Raw genomic sequence first — 20,622 nt, forward strand, 5'->3', positions numbered from 1 at the left:
TAAGGGCCAAAGTAGCATAATGCTTCAATGTGTGTTGACAGTGGAGATGGCAAAAGGGACAGATTTGAGAGAGGAGAAGGAGTTTAAAATGATGGAGTGATTGGTAATGAACTAAGGATGATAGAGAGTAGTGAGAAAGAGCTGCTGAAAGGGAAAAATATGAGCCAGCTTCCTTTCACATGGGTTGCATTTAAGGCATTTATGGGCAATTCACATGGAGATGTCCAACAGGCCGGGAGCACAGAGACAAAAGCACAGAGGGATGCTTTTAACTGTTATCACTACGTGGGTGTGTTAGAACCCAAAGAGTGGGTGGGAGCACCCAGGAACCAGGTCAAGTGAGTAGGCCAGAATACAAAGGCTAGAACACTGTCACTTAAAGGGTGACCAGAATAAAGGGGTCCTTGAAAGAGAGTAGGAATGCTCACTACAGATGCAGGAGAAGATCCCTGAGAATGCCCTGTCCTAGAGACCAAGGGTGGAAGTCTCAACATGGAGCCTGAAAAACACCATAGGAGTTTGCATTTTAAAGCGATTGGAGACTTAAGTGAGAGTGTGAGGCAGAAGCTAAATTACAGCAGGTTGAGGGGTGATTGGGAAGCAAGGAGATCAAGATTGCCAATGTAACCTATTTTTCCAATAATTTTATAATAAAAAAACTCAAACATATACAGAAGTAGAAAACAAACTATAGTAAATCTCAGGTAGCCATCACCTACCTTCAGTTATCAAGTCATGGCCAACCTGGTTTCATACACCTTCCCACTCATACCCACAATACCACTTTCATGCCTTAAAAACAAGAGACCCAAAACTCAAAATAATTCCTTAACTCATTAACTATACATGAACTCTTCTTTTGAGAATTCTGGATTGTGGAGAGGAGATACACTAGACAGTATCCAATGAGACACAAAGTCAAAGACAATGTCATGTTTTTTAATTGTTTCATAAAATTTTAGGATGGGAAACATGTTTACAGGAGAAGGGGAATCTGCCCTCCCTACGCTACCACCCATGCTTGGAATTATTTAACCAATCTCTACAGAACTTCACTTCGCTACTATGCCCTGGTCTTGTCTGGACAGATCCACCAAGACTGTCTATGGTATTTACTGTAGTACTGTCCACTGTATGATTTAGCATCCCTTTTATCAAAGGACCCACAGAAAAATTTATCTCAGCCATCAATGGGGAGAAAAAGAAGCTTTGCCTCTTATAGGTAACTCTTACACTATTTCTCTTACAGACTATGGATCTTATAATTGATGATGGACTTTTCATTTTGGCTACTGAAAACTGAAAACCAAATCCATAGCCCACCTTTAGTCAGTCTGTGAGATTTTTTGGCCTGTATCTCTAGGTACCCTGTTGGTCTCATCTTGTTAGTGTTCCTTATTCTTTGTTGTTGTTGTTGTTTAGTCACTAAGTCATGTTTGACTCTTTTGTGATTCCATGCACTGTAGTCCTCCAGGCTCCTCTGTCTATGAGATTGTCCAGGCAAGAATACTGGAGTGGGTTGCCATTTCCTTTCCCAGAGGATCTTCCCAATCAAGGGATTAAACTGCATCTTATGCATTGGCAGGCAGATTTTTTACTACTGAGTAACCTGGGAAGCCCATTCCTTATCCTAGCCCTGTCTTTAGATATTATTTCATTATATTATCTTTATAGAAAGTGAAACTGAAGTTGCTTAGTCTTATCTTACTCTTTGCGACACCACGCTCCTCCATCCATGGGATTTTGCCATCTTAAAGCCTTTATAAGATGAAGTAAAATATAATAAAAAAACAAATCAATGTCTCTTCTCACTCTGAAAAAGGAATGAAAAAGGACAGTTAGAGTGAAGGGAGAGGGGAGGGAAGACATGGGAGCCAGGAGAATCAACAGAGAAGGGCCTAGAGAAAACCTGGGGGGCAGCAGGGGCTGGGGCTGCTCACGAGCAGGGGGGCCTCAGAGCCCGAGTTGGAGGGAAGGACTGAGGATGGATGCTGCAAACGGCAAGGGGAAGTGGTACCTGTGCAGCCAGTGACGCAGGAACGTGTTCCCACCACATCCAACCCTCATCATGTCTTTTTTTAATGTTTATTTCTATTTATTTATTTGGTTGCCCCCAGTCTTGGTTGTGGCATGGGCACTCTTAGCTGTGGCATTTGGGATCTAGTTACCTAACCAGGGATCAAACTAGGCCCCCTGCACTGGGATCGCAGAGTCTTAGCCTTGGGACCACCAGGGAAGTCCCTTATCATATCTTAATTCAAAGAAAGATGCAACTGACAAAGCTCATCCTTCTGTTGAATCTGATTTAAACATTTTTAAAGATGTGTTAAAGGCTTCTGTTTTAAAACAGCATTTTATAATTTCTAACACCAAACCAATGCTGAAGTTCCATCTCCCAATCCTTGTGCTTAGCACCCAGAATAGAAATGCTTTCATAGATATTTTTGTCTTGAGCATTTAATAAACCATGTTATTTATTATACAGCCTCTGATTTCCACTTAGTAAACCATTCTATGAAATAACTGAACAATGAAAAAGAGTCTTTCCTATTTGAACTTCATTCCCATTACCATACCTAAGATGATTTCAACTGAAGCTCTTTAGTTTCTACTTTGTCATAATCTAGAATGCTTTCTGTTCTGATATTTTGACTGAGGCATTGTTTCATTAGCTTAACCATGGAAACACTAGTAATCAAGATTAATAAAGCACCCACAAGCAACCAAAAGAACAGTTGTCCATAAGATGCACATCAAGAAAAGATACCCAAACTCTTACATGGAAACATTATTAGGTCTTCTTAAGGCAGTAGCAGACACTTAACGCTTGATAAACCTCACCTAACCAAATCAACAAAGGTCCGTCTAGTCAAGGCTATGTTTTTTCCAGTGGTCATGTATACATGTGAGAGTTGGACTATAAAGAAAACTGAGCACTGAAGAATTGATGCTTTTGAACTGTGGTGTTGGAGAAGACTCTTGAGAGTCCCTTGGACTGCAAGGAGATCCAACCAGTCCATCCTAAAGGAGATCAGACCTGGGTGTTCATTGGAAGGACTGATGTTGAAGCTGAAACTCCAGTACTTTGGCCACCTGATGTGAAGAGCTGACTCATTTGAAAAGACCCTGATGCTGGGAAAGATTGAAGGCAGGAGGAGAAGGGGATGACAGAGGATAAGATGGTTGGATGGCATCACCGACTCAATGGACATGAGTCTGGGTAAACTCTGGGAGTTGGTGATGGACAGGGAGGCCTGGCGTGCTGCAGTTCATGGGGTCACAAAGAGTCGGACACGACTGAGCCACTGAACTGAACTGAACTGAACTGAACCAAATCAAACCTAGAATATTCACACTCAAGTCAACTTTGCTGAAAATAATCTCTCTTTTAAGCAAATGAAAAATAAGATTCAGGCCCAGGCCACCACAGCTAGCTTGAGGGAGAATGCTTGTCTTCACATTTTACCATCATGAGTTCACTCCGAAATTCTTACTATTTTTTAGATACTTGGATTTATCTATTACACATACTTTTAAGGCTCTGAGGGATGGAATACATGGAAATTAAAGACCTGAGGTCTCGTAACTCCCTTTAATCCTATGTTGGAAATCAAAGCAGCCAAGAGTAAAGCAGCAAAGATCCCTTAAAGGTATTGGAAAAACCCTAACAAAATATTCATCCATAACAACTAAAGGACTTGAAATTCTGGAGAAGAGAGGCTGCGCTGCTTAAGAAGTGAATCACTCAAGCGTGTTGTGAGGGGCATCCACGTGGAGCTGTGCTCACAGGGTGCTGCTAATCTAAGAGCAGCTCTCAGTCTGGCAACCTTAAACCTGCTGACTGAAGTCCTCTTCAAAAATCACTGTTGTATTGGGCTTTTTGCCATGATTCAGATATGTCAGAACTTCCTCACATCGGTAGTGTTCTCAAGGAATCGGTCTGTAAAGTCAATTAAGTATCCACTTAGCAAAGAGGTTGTTCAGTCTCTAAATCGTGTCCAGCTCTTTGCGACCCCATGGACTGCAGCATGCCAGGCTTCCCTGTCCTTCACTATCTCCCGGAGCTTGCACAACCTCATGTCCATTGAGTCGGTGATGCTATTCAACCATCTCATTCTCTGTCATCCCCTTCTCCTGCCCTCAATCTTTCCCAGCATAGGGTCTTTTCCAATGAGTCGTCTCTTCACATCAGGTGGCCAGAGTATTGGAACTTCAGCTTCAGCATCAGTCCTTCCAATGAATAGTCAGAGGTGATTTCCTCTAGGATTGACTGGTTTAATATCCTTGGTGTCCAAGGGACTCTCAAGAGTCTTCCCCAACACCACATTTCAAAAGCATCAGTTCTTTGGTACTCAGCCTTCTTTATGGTCCAAATCTCACATCCAGTAGATGACTACTGGAAAAACCACAGCCTTGACTATATGGACCTTTGTCAGCAAAGTGATGTCTTTGCTTTTTAATACGCTGTCAAACCCCAGTCTCATGTCTCCTGCATTGGCGGGTGGCTTCTTTACCACTAGCGCCACCTGGGAAGCCCTAATAAAGAGGGAAGGGGGAGGTCACTCAGTCGTGTCCGACTCTTTGCGACCCCATGGGCTGTAGCCTACCAGGCTCCTCCGTTCATGGAATTTTCCAGGCAAGAGTACTGGAGTGGGTTGCCATTTCCTTCTCCAGGGGATCTTCCTGACCCAGGGATCGAACCTGGGTCTCCCACATTGCAGGCAGATGCTTTACCATCTGAGCCACCAGGGAAGCCCGTAATAAAGAGAAGAGGTGTTCAAATTTCTGTTAGAGTTCCTTCTGGTTAGGAGTTGAGGACTTAAGATTTATTCAGTTCTGTCAAACTACAACCACATACCCGGAAATCATTCCAAAAGTTCTAAAAATATGTAGAAATAATACAGTTACTTTTCTGCAATTATACATATATGTATTTAATGTGCACAAAGCATTTAGGATAGTATAGTACATTCGGAAGTATTCTTAGTGATATTAGTTCAAATTTTCAAAATATGTATTCAGGCAAGCAGACTGTGTCAAAATGTGGTTAAATATACTTCTAGATGGATGTTTTATTCAGTAATCCCTTCTTAGCCAACTATATTCAAACATTTTAACTTAACAAGAAAATATATAGTCATATATATATATATATACATATGTACTATTGCATGCTTGTTCCATAAACAACCAAAAGTATATCAAAATCTGAATCACTAACTTCAACAAAAATGTATTCTTGGAACATTGATTTTCACTTAATGTACCAAAAAGGAAGGAGAGATGGAAATTCCCAAGGATGTGAACGTGCATTAAGTTTGTAATTTTAGAACTTGCTCAGGGATTTTTTCATGTACCTACACAGGGTCACTGCTGATGCTTAGTTTTCCCTAAGTGGTATGAGGGGTACAGACAGCTTCATGTCCTTTTCTAACAAAACTCACATAGGATACAACAGTCTTGAAAGGTGAGGACTGTAACTTTGGGCCACAATTTCTTCTTGCGACAGCCAGGATAGAATGGGTCAGCAGAAACAAAGTGATAATGTGAGGCTGGATGTGCCTGTTATTTAACCAGATTTGCCATAATCCTTGGTCCAAACTAGCAGAGAGGCAACTGAAAGGCCTCCGGAGGATGGCCCGCTCTCTGGGCTCAGCAACCTCCCATGATGCTTCACGGCTTAAAACTCTCTCATCAGGGAAGGAGCAGGCAGGCAGGTTGCTGGGTGACTACAACCTCTGTCAGCCTGCCTCTGTCAGCTTAGCATGAGGGTTTTTACTCCTTTTATAAATCCCTGGTTAGCTTTGACAGGGATTCTGCAGTGCAAAAGGTTAAAAATAACAGTGTGCACCTCTAATGGGTTTGAAGAGTACATTTGCTTTGCCCATGAATAAACACCCCTGCACACGTATCTCTCCCCTGATAGATTTTCAGGCAAATCCCTGGCTCCCTCCAAGGCAGCTGCTTGACTTTGAGGACACTCACAATTTGAAAACAATAAATCTGACATGAGACGTAGAGCCCACTTTTTAAATATCATTTTCCTAAAGTCCTCGTTTCAGCTCTGCTCAAATGACCTCTTATTATTTTAATTTAAATTGTCAAAATACCACTTCAAAAGTGGCCACAAAGAAAGAAAGATAAACATCATCTTGTTTTATTGTTTGAAATTCTATATTTACCTGATCACACTAAAGAGAAGGGGTTTGCTTTGCAAAAGGCTTGCTTTGAAAAAAACTACATTAAAACTTTCAAGCCGTAGGGGCTGTTTTGGTCTTTCCATGTTAGACACACCCCAAGAAGTCTGGATGTCAGCTGCCATCTCCTGCCATCCTGTGCCCAGCCTCTTCTTTGTTGTGGCAACAGGAAGTGACAAGTGTTCTTCTGTACCCCTGGGCAACCCAAGCACCTTTTCAAGAGGCCTTAATTATATCGGAGCCCTCAGATATTAGTTATTGGCCAGGGAGACTGTGGAGTTGGTGGTTTTGTAGGTATCCAAAAGATATTTTTTAAACCTTTATCACTTTATTTTTTATTTATTTATTTACTGGCTGCAAAAGGTCTTCGTTGCTGTTCGGGCTTTCTCTAGCTGCAGCAAGTGGAGGCTACTCTTCATTGCAGTGTGCAAGCTTCTCATTGCGGGGGCTTCTCTCGTGGAGCACAGGCTCTAGAGCGTGGGCTTCAGTAGCTGTGGCGCATGGGCTTTAGTTGTTCTGCAGCATGTGGATCTTCCTGGAGCAGGGATTGAGCCCATCTCCCCTGCTTTGGCTGGCAGATTCTTAGCCACTGGACCACCAGGGAAGTCCTTAGTAGGTATTTTTAAAACTGTTTCTTTACCTTGAGATTAAATTAAGAATACATCCCAATTCTGACGTGTAGATGTGACTTGTAGAAATAATGCATGCTCTCCCTCCTTCCAGAACCAACTAACCTGCTGAGCTTAATATAACCTCTTCTCTCTCCCCGATGTATACTCCTCCTCCCTTTCAAAAATAGCCCAATACAAGTCACAACCTTTCTCATTCTTGCTTTTTCTACACTGATCATTTATATTGTGCCATAAATTTTTTTTTGGCGGGATTTGACAATGTCTGCAAATGGCACCAAAAACAATATTGGGAGGCAAGTGAGGGCATTCCCACCATCTGATTGGTTTTATCAACTTTCTCGCAAAAAACCCAGTTCCTCCTATCCTTACATTTGCCCTCCATCTACTCGACATCCTCATCTCATCATTAAATGACTACAGTAGGCATCCCTTCCAACATGTTAATTGTTAGGTGGCAGCTTGGAGGTGTAGTAACATTTTAAAGGACACTCTTAAGGAGAAAAGGGAGTGACCTTCAGACAGACTCTATTATTTCTTCCAATCATATGTAGTCAGTGGTGCTTTAGAAATCCTCTCTGAAAGTTTGCCAGTCATTGACAGAGTCCTTTTTGTATCGTCTACTCTTCAAAGCTTTTCCACATATATTATTCCTTTTGAACTTGCAAACACCCTTGTAAAACAAGTTGAGTATTGTTGTCATGCTTAGATTCTCATACATCATACTTAGTTTCTCAAGTATGATGCTAAGCCATAGGGAGGTTAAGTGACTCTCCAAAGGTCACACAGCTAGTTAGCATCAGCCTGGGCAGCAGTCATCCTGGCTCTGCAAGCTCCTGAAATAAATTATCCTCCTCACCACAGAGGTAATTCTCAAATTCCATCCTCTGGACACTAATGGCCTCATGGCACTTTCCATGAATGTCCTCCGGTCTCTAATTACCTGCCTATCTCAGTCCGAGCGAATTCCAGGACATGAGACTTAGATTTTTCAGCTGACCTTCTCTAATATATAGCAATAAAATGAGGGTGCTTACATTCTATGACATAATGTTTCTGCTATAACTGTTTTGGGGCATTTTAAGTGGCGTTATATTTGGGCCTCAGGACTGTACTTATCCTGTACTAAAGGTACATTTTAAAAACCAAATAAGGAGAAGAAAGTCTAAAAAGACTTAGAAGGTACTTGGGAATAAAGAATCTTTAATATATTCTATTCTGCATCTGTTAAATGCTTGTTTTTATGTAATTGACTGCCCTGGGTTTTAGTTATGGCATGCAGACTCTTAGTTGTGGGATCTAGTTCCTGGACCGGGGATTGAAGCCAGGTCCCCTGCATTGGAAGCGCAGAGTCTTAGCCACAGGCAAGTCCCTATTCTGCATATTTTAATCATTAAACCATTTTATTCTCAAACCACAGTTTCTGTCGTTGTATGGGGAACCATGACTGTCAGAGAAAGGAGATGGGCCTTGGGGGTTGGCAATGAAATCTTCCATCACAAAAACATTTGGAAGAAAGGTCATTAAGTCCACTGTGCAGGGGAGTTTCGCTTTGGCTCTTTGGTAACATGGAGAGTAGGAGGGCTTCCTTCATCACTCCAGCGTGAGGTTCGTAAAACTGCCCCCAGATCACAGACCACCAAGTGTTCTTCCAAAGACCCACTAAGAGGTCTCTCTGACTAATGGTATGGAAACTTCCCACCTCAGATTTCTTATCCAAAGCATTTTTGGATGAGAACACTCAACAGTATTGCTCTCCACGTAGCTTTTCCCATGGGACATGTCCACCAAATGACACGACTCTAGATAGGCCCTCCACTCGCAGAGACAACCCACAGCTGCCCACTGCCCCTGGGGTAAAGTCCTAATCCTTCTACTTGGTATATGTGACTTTTTATAATACAGTCCAGGACTACCAGTTTTACGCCTGACACTATTCTGTGCTTGACACAAATCCGAGTATTTCCTATTCACAAACACCTAAAGTTCCCTGCCGTCTCATTTGCTCAAGTCACTTTTTCCACCTGGAATATTCTTTCCCTTCTCTGTTTATCTGATTCCAATGCAGTATCAAAGACCAACTCAACAACTTACTCTGGGAACTTCCTTGGCAGTATAGTGGTTTAAAATCTGCCTTGCAATGCAGGGGATGAAGGTTCGATCCCTGGTCAGGGAACTAAAATCCCACATGCATTCAGGAAACTAAACCTGTGCCCCACTACTACTGAGCCTATGTGTCGCAGCAAAGAAGCCAAGTGATGCAACTAAGACCCCACACAACCAAATAAATATTTCTTTAATGTAATTTGTCCCCAATTTAGCTATTTATAAATGTGTCTTCTTCCTCCTTTTAAATTATGTTATATAGAGTTTAAGGCAACAAATGTGTTTGTGATAGATGCTCAATGCATTCAGTGAGGTATGTGGATAAATCTCACATGTCCATACCACAGTCTCAGAGGCAGGAAGGTGCAATAGGACCTCATGGGTAATCCTGCCCAATGTCAGCGGGTTAATCAGCAGAAGAGCAGCAAGAACACTGACCTTTCTGGCGTTTACACTTTACAACTGATTTGTTTTTCTCCAATGTATGACCCAAGGCCTTAATCCTTTGCCTCAGTTGAGTGTATACATCCACTACATCAGTGCATACTTAGAAAGGTTTTTCTATAGGGTTCATGAAGTTTTGAAGTAATAATAATACTAACATTTTTTCCTAGAAGATTTTGTCATTCTTACAAGTTTGTGTGGCTTGGAAGTAGTTAAGGGGGAAAAAAGAAGTAAATAAGATAGGCTTCCCTGGTGGCTCAGACGGTAAATAATCTGCCAGCAATGCAGGAGGCCTGAGTTCAATCCCTTGCTCAGAAAGATCCCCTGGAGAAGGGAATGGCAACCCACTCCAGTATTCTTGCCTGGGAGATCCCACAGACAGAGGAGCCTGGCAGGCTACAGTCCATGAGGTGGCAAGCAGTCAGATACAACTGTGTGACTAACATTTTCACTTTAAGGAAAACAAACCCCAAATAAAAAGTCAAGATCCCACATGGAGGACAGAGGCCTGTCTTATAAAGAGACGTTGTCAGGTCCACCTCAGTTCCCAGGGCATGTCCAGCATGGCGATCTCAGGGATCCACTGCTCCCGTGTCCTCTGTAACTAAATGGGTTCCTGGAGTATGACTGACCTAATGGAGATCTGACCTAATGAAATGCACCAAGGAGTGTCACCAAGGCTGCTGAAGCATGAACCTGCGTTTCTCAAGTCAATGTAACAGAATCTGAGCTGTGCCGGCTGGAGGCTGGGCCAGAAGGCTATCTGGTAGCCAAGGGCACTGCCAGGGCTTTAGAATAACAGTACAAGGTGGTAATCGGATGCCATCCCACCACATTTAGCCAGTTAATCATCACAATCATCCATCTTTTATTCATTAACATGGAGGAATGACGTTTTCTTTGGCCACCCACTTTGCCCTTTCAGGTTACACCAATATTATGCTGTTCCAATTTTTTCCTCTGTGTCTCATAAAACGCATCCAGTTTTAGCATCTTGTCACTGCAGACGTCAGTGCGAACACTGGAATGGGATGGCCAGGTCACTGTTGCTCCCAGTGTCAGCAGGAGCATCTGTATAAGGGCAAGTCTTTAAGTAGTTCTTCCTGGAGTTTCCTTAAGAAGACTGCACGTTCACGGAGATGTGAGACAAATAACCACATGATACAAGGCAGGAGCCTACCTTACTGAACAGTATCCCTTACTGTTATTTCAATCATCCATTTATTTCAGCCTTGAAGGAGAAGGTTAAACATGGTAGGATTATTTGCGCGTACACGTGTGCATGCTCAGTCGTGTGCGTGCTCAGTCATGTCCAACTCTGCGAGCCCATGGACTGTAGCCCTCCAGCCTCGTCTATCCATGGAATTCTCCAGGCCAGAATACTGGAGGGGGATGCCATTTCATCTTCCAGGGGATCTTACAGACCCAGGGATTCGAACCTGCATCTCTTGTTCCTCCTGCATTCTGCATTGGCAGGCTGATTCTTTATCACTAGTGCCCTCGGGGAAGCCCAGGATTATTTATTTTATGTCTCAAGGTTAAAAATTCAACAGAGTATTCTTCAAAATACCAAATCAACCAGACTTAATCACCAGTGGAGCCCAACCACATCGCAAGTCCATACCCCCTCCAGGGATGCACTCCTTCCACGAGTACAGAAACACAAAGCGTGGGCAAGGAACGATATCAAAGACCTCTGTGCAAAGAATATATTGTCCATGTTATTTTGTCCCTGGGCCCTACCTCAACGTTTGACACTTACATAGCAGACTTCATATAGAAGGGATTAAGAACAAAGGCTTTGGCGCTTACAGTACTTATAATTTTTTTAAGGCGACACATGTTTGAGAGAGAGGACCATTGTAACAATTATTTGTTGCTGTCATGTCATGCAAATGTCTTTTTCCTTAACTTTATTTCAGATTCCATAGTTGAAATTTTTGATGGAAAACAAGATGCAAGAGGTTCTGTTTGTGCAAATAGAAAGGCGTGTACATGAGGGGCAGAGTGTGTTTTGTTTGGCAGTTCTTGAGCTACCATTTTGGTTTTTGTTTTTAGTGCTGGAGGGCAACAAATTGGCAAGTAAGGCTTAGTTAGCTTCATACTCTTTTTACAGTCAGTTACTATGGGTTAAAATGTCTGTGATGCATACAGAATTAGCACTCCACTTCTGTTAAGAATGAAAGCTTAATGTCTAATTTCAAACATTCCCTGAATATACTTCCTCTGTCTAATCATACATTAACTTCCACCAACTTTTACAAAGTATACACAAATGGATTATTAGGAGAAAAAAACAAAGGTTTTGGAGTCAGATATTCTGGGTTTAGCCCTCACTAACTGTATATAGTCTTAATGAATCTCTAGGGCCTCAGTTTCCTCACCTGCAGAGCGTGAATAATAACAACACAAACATACGATTACTGTGATAATTGATTGAATTAGGACATGGGAGGTGCATGGTCAGTAAATGTTAGCTGTTGTCTGGATTGTCTTGAATTTAGCTAGGATCCATTGTTTTGGGGGGTTATATATACCCTGGGAAAACATGGCTTTAGTTCACCTGTAACAAAAGAGAAAGAACACATATTATATCTTTTTTTTTTTTAATGTCCAAGTTTCTAGATCAGTGATTCTCCAAGTCTGGGAGGGGACCTCTGGAAATCCCCCAAGAACCAAGACCCCGAGATCCAAGTCCTTAAGGTCAAAACTATTTTCATAATAACAGTAAACTGTTATATGCCCTTTTTACTCTTGTTTTTTTGTGAGTATGCAATGGAATTTTCCAGAGGCTACATGCTTTGTGATGATGTCGTCACTGAGTTCATGGAATGTGCGCTTGTACATTCTTGCGCTTTTTTATAGTCCTCAGTCATCATTTCCAACACTGTAAAGAGCAGTAGCTATAACCACATAAACCAATCTCTCCAGGGTACTCAGTAATTTTTAAAAGTGTAAAAGGTGACCCAAAAGTTTGAGAACCTCTGCTAGATTATCTCACGTTAAAGTACCTCACTCCCTCCTCCATTTCAAAATCTGTAATGTGAAAATATCAAATTCGGTCCTTAATTTTGAGACTCTGGCCCCAAGGTCAAGCCCCTGAAGCTGCTCTGCCTGCATTTTGTCCTCCTGTGTTTCAGGTTGTCTGGGTCCGACCTGCCGGGTGACGAGTGGTTGTGGGATTTTGAGAAGCACGGTCATCGCCGTTCGGTGATTAGAAGAGTCAAGAGGTTCCTGAGCGCTCACGAACATGCCTCAAGCCCCAGGAGGAGAAGCTACGGGAGGCAGGCCAGCGACAGCTCCATGTTCTTCCCCCCGAGCGACCTCAGCCCAACCAGGGATCTGCTGGATGTGCCTCCAAGGAGCCATCACCGTGCCTCGGCCGCCGGGAAGCACCCCCGGTCTCCAAAGGGGAGTCCCAAGCTGCACTCCAGCCTGGGAGAGCTGTCCACCATCCGAGAGACCAGCCTGAGTCCACAGTCCAGTGTGAGGGGCTCCCCCACCAAAATGCCGCAGGTCTCCGAGGTACTGGCCACAGCCACCAAAGCACTCGTGCCTGTGGCAGAGTACGACCACCGTGACTCCACGGCCTCCATCCAGAGCTCCGACTTTACAGGGGTTCAGCCCAGCAGGCCTGAGCAGCAGGAGGACCCTGTGGGGTCGGTCCCATTCTCCTCCGAGAAAGGGGTGCCTCCCAGGGACCCTCGTTCCCAGACTGTTCCAGCCAAAGCTGAGAAAAGCAGCCTCAAGTCTGCCTCTGAGGAAGACCCTCATGAGAAGGACAAGTCCCCCCAAAAGTGGAGGCTCCTGGAGTCCAGCCGCACCTCCCTGGCACGCCTGAGTCTGGATCCCATGAACCCTGAGCCACTTCCTTTCTTGGACCCAGAAACATCCTCAGAGACCAGTGGAATCACCTTTGCGGCTGGTCCTCGAGTCTCTCCTGATGTGCTGTATCTAATGGAAAACCTGGACACCAAAGAAACGGATATTGTAGAGTTCAACAATGATCAGACGGAGGAGTCTCCCAAGGGAAGGCCAGAACATTCTAGGACCTGGTTCTAGCCTAGAGTCTTACTTCCCCAAAAGTTCAAGCGGTAGTTCCAGAACATACCTGGGGGCTGGTCAATTTTTTTTGAAATGATCATGCTGTGTAAGCTACTTAAAACTTTGAAGGGCATTATGATACTGACATTATGGGAAGATCAAACACATTCATGCTATCTAACACAAAGTGACTTTCATGGAAGTTACACAGACCACAGTGATGTACCTTAAATAAGGAATCATATAAATTCATAGGTTGTTATAAATTATAAATTCATAGATTGCCTTATAAATTCATAGATTGTTAAGCTTTGAAAAAGGCTTTATAGATCGCAGTCTGATCCCTTAGTTTTGCCAAAAGGGAGATCAATGATTCTCTCTTCCCCTTTTTTTCCCCCGTTTCTTCTTTTCTTCAGTTATAAAGACAGGGAGATGGATCATATGATGCCTCAAAAGCCCCCTCCTAATGCCAATTTCCCTGTGTGAGGCTTTCTCACCATCTCACTCCGCTTTCTATAACTATTATCATTTCCTAATTCTTAAGTTTCATCAGCATCAGGAAGCTCCATCTCCCTTCAATTTTCGTTTCAATTTTCAGCACTTAATTTTCCTCTCATCTGCCTTTATTTCCTCATCCTTTTATCCTTCTCGTGCCCCTAGTCTTGCTCCCTCTCCAGTGACTCTAGTCCATCCCCCACTTTCAGGCTGTAATGTTTTCTCCGGCCGACTCTGTTGCTTACTCCTGCCATGATTTTCAAGGAGGTTTTGGCAAAGTTTCCGAGGGAGCAATTAAAGTGTCAGTACACCCAGCCTGACTTCTCGCAGCCTCACAGGAAGGGGCGTGGGAGCTTTCTGTTCCCCACCACCCCCTCTCAGCCGCGGCCGTCTCCTTCTGCAGCCAGTCTTAGGTCCTGAATACTGGAGAAGCCATGAGGGCATGAGAGCTGCATAACCAAATGCTTCAGAAGCAAATAACAAGGTTTGAAACCATTCCACTCCGACTTTTTAAGTAAAAATCCCCATTATGTCACAACACGGGACCAGTTCCTGTGTCTGGCAGGTTGTCTGGGATGAAGTAGGGTATTGGAGCTGGGAGGTTAGGGAGTCCAGGATCACAATGGGGAGGGGACATTGACTAACTTCCTCCAAGGAGTTCTTGGTCTTATCTGCTGGGGGCTCCCAACTTTGCCCGGAAGGCCATGTCTAAAGAATACTGCTCTATTTCGGTCATATGATGAAGCTTGACTGCAAGCTTAAGAAACAAAATAATCCTAATTGCTACCACTTATTGAGTGTTCACAATAGCATGTAAAGTTCACAGATAATCCTACTAATCCTCACAGGAATCCCATGAATTGATATACTATTAGCTCTATTATTTTTTTTTTTAACCTTGGCTCTGACAGTCCCGTTTATTTTTTAGTTTTTTTTAACTTATTCATTTTTTCATTGAATGATAATTGCTTTACAGAATTTTTTTGCTTTCTGTCAAACATCAACATGAATCAGCCATAGGTTCTATTTTTTACCTATTTTTAATCTATTTTTTAAAGAAGTCTTTTGTTTCTTAATGTTAGTTATTATTCTCTTATTCAAATAATATACCTTAGACCAATGCTTGTTTGCTTTCTTTCTTTTTTTTTTTTTTTTTTTTTTTGACTGCATGTCATGTGGGATCTTAGTTCCTGGACCAGGGATTAACCTCAACCCCCTGCAGTTAAAACCATGGAGTCTTAACCACTGGAACACCAGGGAAGTCCCTATCTCCATTTTAAAGATGAAGAAAACAGAGGCTTCAGAGAAATAACTTGACTAAAATGACCAAACTAGGAAATGGCAGGGCTCAGATTCAAGCCCAGGTCTCTCTGACTCAGAGCCCACACTCTGGTCCAGCATGTTTCATCCCTCTTCTATGTTGTCTGTAGGGCCCTGAATCTGCCAGCATTTTGCCCAGAATTCTGGAGGATGCCCCACGGGAGCTGGGCATAAGACTCTCCAGCCTTGGAGGCCTGTCCCAGTCCTCCCCGTTGAAGTCCACCTTGACCTTTTATGCATGCACACAGGAGGGCAGTGTTCCAGCATGAAGCCTAGCCATGGTCCTCTTCATTTCTGTGACAGAAGAAAATTAACAGAACCCTCACCTCCCTTCCCCAACTTCTCCCAACAAGCAGTGTTATACATAGCACGTTTTTACAAGACATGGCACCCAACCGGCCACCCCAGCAGCATGACAGCAATGACATTTACTTGAACTAACTTTTTGCGAAGAGCTAAAAGGTCATAACATTGGAAGAAATGGTATCCTTTGATGGTTCTCTATATTGGTCAACAGTGTTACACCTGGGAAAGGTACCTGCATTCCTGAAGCATTATCTACAGACTATGAAGTCAGGCCCCAATGCAACACAGCTATAACACAGGATCCCTAACCTTTCCCACACTCTTTTCTTTAAAACACTTACTTGTTTATTTGGCTGTATCAGGTCTTAGGTGCAGCACATGGGCTTCTCTAGTTGCAGAGCATAGGCTTCTCTCTAGTTGTAGCACGTGGGCTTAGATGCCCCATGGTACGTGTGATTTTAGTTCTCTGACCACAGATGGAACCCAAGTACCCTGATTTGGAAGGCGGGTTCTTGCCACTGGACCACAAGGGGTGTCCCTCTTCCGATCTCTAAATGCTATTTTCTTGTATGTTTCAATTTAAATCTTCTAATCTCTTCTCTTTGGCTTTATCTATTGCTCAAATTCAAATAAGCTTCTACTTAGCTGCTTTTGAAATATAATCAATTTCTGTCCCTAAATCCAAGGTGATAAATTATACACAACTAGAATCATACATTTTGTGGAGGACTAGGAGGGTTCATTTATCTTTGGCTCCCTCCACCTTTGTCCAAAGAATTATTTAACTTCCTCAGTATTTCATCAAAATTTGAGGTGGCCTCTATTTCCTCCTTGCACTGAAAACTAAATAATGGCTCCTTCAATGAGTCCATGTGGTTGAATTCAGCTATAAATTCCTGCCAACAGTTGCCTAGATCAGATGAAGAAATTCCCTATAAAGTGAGTTTATGGAGACAGACCGAAGTGGCAAAAACAAAATAATTTCTTCTCCTGTGCCTGATTTTATTGTCCGCCAAGCCCATTTTCACCTAAATTCTGGAAACTTCCACCTGCTGGATGAATGTTCATAACAACCAGCAGCTTAGTCGTTTGGGCTTATCCTTTCCAAGAACAGGCTCAGCTCTGCTCTGCATTAAATGTAATCCGCAAGCCAGAGGTGCAATGAGGCCAAGCCCTACTTATTGCATTCTCCTTCTGTTCTCCAGAAATGACAACTCTGCCCTGATGCTTGGGTCCACAGGTCAGTAAAGATAAAGGCCCAGGAGCTTTTTCTCTGTCATCTAAGAATTTAGGGATAACTGCCCACTCCAAAACAAAGAAGGCTGTTCTCTCCTCTCTGTAATGGTCCTGTCTATTTCTTGGGTCACTGCCTTCACTACTCCAGGCATCCACTGCAGCCCAGCTCAGCTAAACTCTGGAAAATATATTTTAAATAGAATGGAGAAATATATAATTTACCATTAGTCTAAAGAAAAAACTCACTTAACCTTCGTACACCTCTCTTTTTAAGTGTTTCCCCCTCTAGCTTCCTCCTTCTCCAGAGAAACTGATTCAATCCTCAGTCATCATTCTGAGATCTTCCTATCATAAACTCTGCTGTCTGAGAATTTGCTGAGGCCAGGCAGCCATGTGGTATGACAGAGACGCCCAGTGTGTGGCTCGTCTCCCAGGGGCTTTGTGAACTTCAGTGATTCAGTGAGCCCCCTCCTTCTGTCTCTCATATTCCTATCTGTGAAATGGGTTCTTCTCTGCCCCACCTCACTGGCCATCGTGACAAATTGAGGGAGTTTATGTGAAAGGCAGGGAGCCCCAGGCAGCACTGTGTGGGTGATGGGTCTGACTGGGAATTGATGTCTCCATAGATCTGGCACAAACTGCAGAAAAAAAGACATCAGTCATTTGCTTATCAGGATCCCCTGTTTTCCAGGATTCTAATCTCCTTCATCCAGAAAGCTTCCAGTTTCTCTTTTGACTTCATTTCCTCCCCCCAAATGCTTCTTGATGTCTCATACATCCTCCTTTTCTCCAGTTTTTCTCATTCCTTCAGTCCCCACAATAGACCAGCCTCATCACCATGGTGACAAACTCTGCCCCTAACCCATTTTACATATCAATTCTCTCAATCAAAATGTGGAACTAGAAAATTTCCTGGCTGTCCAGTGGTTAAGACTCTTGAGTTTCCACTGCAGGTGCTGTGGGTTTGATCTCTTAGTTAGGGAACTAAGATCCCATAAGCTGTATAGTGCAGCCAGGAAAAAAAAAAAAAGAATTAGAACATGGAGATGTTCTAATCTAATTTAAAAAAAAGTGGAACTAGAGAATGATCAATTGCATTTGTCCTTTTCACTACAATTCTAGAGGATTTAACCTTCTTTTTTGTTTTGCTTTCTTTGATTTTTTTATTCTCTAGTTTTGGGGAGTGGCAGTTTCTCTCTACTTGCTTCTCATTGCAGTGGTTTCTCCTGTTGCCAAGAACTGGCTCTAGAGCGCACAGCTCAGTAATTGTGACACACAAGCTTAGTTGCCCCTTTGCGTATGGAATCTTCCTGAACCAGGGATCAGACCCATGTCCCCTGCATTGGCAGACAGATTCTTAACCACTGGACCACCAGGGAGGCCCGAGGATTTAACATCTCTGGTTTGCAATTAGAAGACCCTCTTAGGGCATCAATCTTCCTAAACCTGGCCCTATATCAGTTAAGAGTGAATAATAACTACAACTATAAAAGAAATTTCTAAACAAGAGCAAAATTAAAATCTAATTCCCTTCCCTCTTCACAATCATCCTCTACACGACCAACCTCAGTCATTTTCTGATGTGCCCGTGCTGTGGTGTCAATAGGAATAACGAAAGATTTTCCTCATTTTGTCTTTCAAACAATCTCAGGTAGATCGTCAATCCTTTCACATGCTTTCCATTTTTCTTGGTTCTATGAACCCTAATTTTTAGGACAGTATTTTCATGGCAATGATTATTGAGTCAAAAGAAGCCATTCAAGAATACCAAGATTGTTCTTGTATTGCGAATCTTAGACAACCCCAGCTGTGGCAAAAAGAAAACTGAAGCAATTACCCTGGAAAACAGGGGCACAAAAAACACATTGACCTTAATTACTCTATTAAATCTGTGTGGAGATTTTGTTTTTGTGTTTTGTTTCTGAATTAGTTCAGAAAATGGGCCTCAGTTCTCCTTTCACCACAAGTAGATTTGGCCAGATGATTACCTAGAACCATCTTTTCTGTTTGTTTCACTTTGTTTTTGGCTGTGTGCCGTGCAGGATCTTAGTTCCCCAACTAGGGATCGAACCTGTGCCCCAGCACTGGAACCATGGAGTCTTAACCACTGGACCACTAGGAAAGTCCCTGGAACCATTTTTCTGACCAGCTAGTGGTCCCTGGCGGCTCAATGGTAAAGAATCTGCCTGCAATACAGCAGACACTGATTCGATCCCTGGGTGGGGAATATCCCCTGAAGAAGGAAATGGCAACCCACTCCAGTATTTTTGCCTGGGAAATCCTACAGACAGAGGAGCCTGGTGGGTTACAGTTCATAGGGTTGCAAAAGAGTCAGACATGACTTAGTGACTGACACATACGTGTAAGACATTTACCTAACAGAAGCAGCAAAAGGCCTGTTGTATCTTGTATCCTGAAGATGGATAAGAACATTTCTAAAATAGCTTTTGAACAGAAACACTGATGTGTCCCAAGTTCTTTGTCTAGCTAGTGGTTATTGACCTGAGGTGATTTTGTGCCCAGGAAATATTTGGCAATGTTTAGAGATGTGTTGTCACACTGGGGAGTGTTACTGGCATCTAGCGGGTAGAGGCCAGGGATATTGCTAAACATCCTGCAATGTACAAGACAGATGGTCACAACAACCATGGAGCCCCAAATACTCAGGTTAGGAAATTTAATTTAGGCCAATAGAAAGATGGGCTTCCCTGGTGGCTCAGTGATAAAGAACCCGCCTACCAATAGGAGACAGAGGTTTGATCTAGGGATTGGAAAGAACTTCTGGAGAAGGAAATGGCAACGCACTCCAGTATTCTTGCCTGGAAAATCCCATAGACAGAGGAGTCTGGTGGACCACAGTCCATGGGGTCGCAAAAGAGTCGGACACGACTTAGTGACTAAATAACAACAGAAAGGTAAAGATGAGACAGCCGCCAAGCAGATGCATGAAGAGAGATGTGCTAAAGGAGGAAGCAGAACCACAAGACAACAGAGGAGCCCAGCAACTGGCTAGATTCTTTTTCTGTGTATAAACTAGGAATGAATCACTATTTCTCCCATGATGCTAAACAATATGTCAAATCCAGAAAAACTAGATGGAAACCCTGAGGTTCACCCTTAGAGAATTCCATGGATGGCTCTTACCTGTAAGAGTAATTTAACATCATTGCTAGCATGACTATAATTTTCTCAGAACGTATATTATATAAAGGGCAACAACAGTATATTATGCCAAATATTATTCAGGAGTTTGTGCCAATAAACTGCTAGACCATGGACTGACACCTGATCCAGCTTTGGTCTTTATATATGTCTTACTTAGGATCAAACAAATAAACCATATAGATAATCTGGCATTTTATTTTTCAGTAGAGAATAGTTACAATGGGTAGGATCATTCTACCTCCTGTCCATGGGCCAAGCAAACTCACAGGTCTCTCTACCTTATACGTTCTCCAGCACTTCCAGGAGAATAACATCAGAGGATTAGTGAAGTTCTGAATAATGGCACCAGCTGAACTTTTACTCAAATCATTCATGAAACATTAGTGACTGCAGACTGTCAGGCATTTAGCTAAAGCTGGGAGGTGGGAGACTGGCCCCTCCATCCTCTCCCACCCATCTGTCACTCTCTTCTGCAGGTCTAGGTGAAAATCAAAATGGTCTCTGAAGTTCAGCCAACTGGCTTCTTTGTATGTCTCTTTGTTTGCTTCCTTTCATCCCCAATCTTGATCCCCTATCCAACCATTTTAATTTATTTCTGTAAAGCCCTTTGTTTGCATTTGTTGTTGTTTCATCACTACGTCATGCCTGACTCTTTTGCGACCCCATGGACTGTAGCCCAT

The 20,622-nt window shown here is 42.9% G+C and overlaps 1 protein-coding gene across 11 annotated transcripts in view; it reads left to right on the forward strand.

Annotated features, from left to right (window-relative positions):
* The window catches only part of BEST3 (bestrophin 3), a 53,965-nt gene extending 35,067 nt beyond the window's left edge, over positions 1-18,898 (forward strand). For all 11 annotated transcript variants that reach the window (XM_043887388.1, XM_043887398.1, XM_043887408.1 and 8 more), the window contains one exon: positions 12,517-18,898. In XM_043887388.1, the coding sequence (XP_043743323.1) occupies positions 12,517-13,438 (922 nt within the window). In that variant the 3' untranslated portion in view covers positions 13,439-18,898. The remainder of the gene's footprint in view (positions 1-12,516) is intronic.
* Positions 18,899-20,622: the final 1,724 nt, after the last annotated feature.

This window comes from Cervus elaphus, chromosome 3, assembly GCF_910594005.1.
Source record: "Cervus elaphus chromosome 3, mCerEla1.1, whole genome shotgun sequence".
NCBI classification, from domain to species: domain Eukaryota; kingdom Metazoa; phylum Chordata; class Mammalia; order Artiodactyla; family Cervidae; genus Cervus; species Cervus elaphus.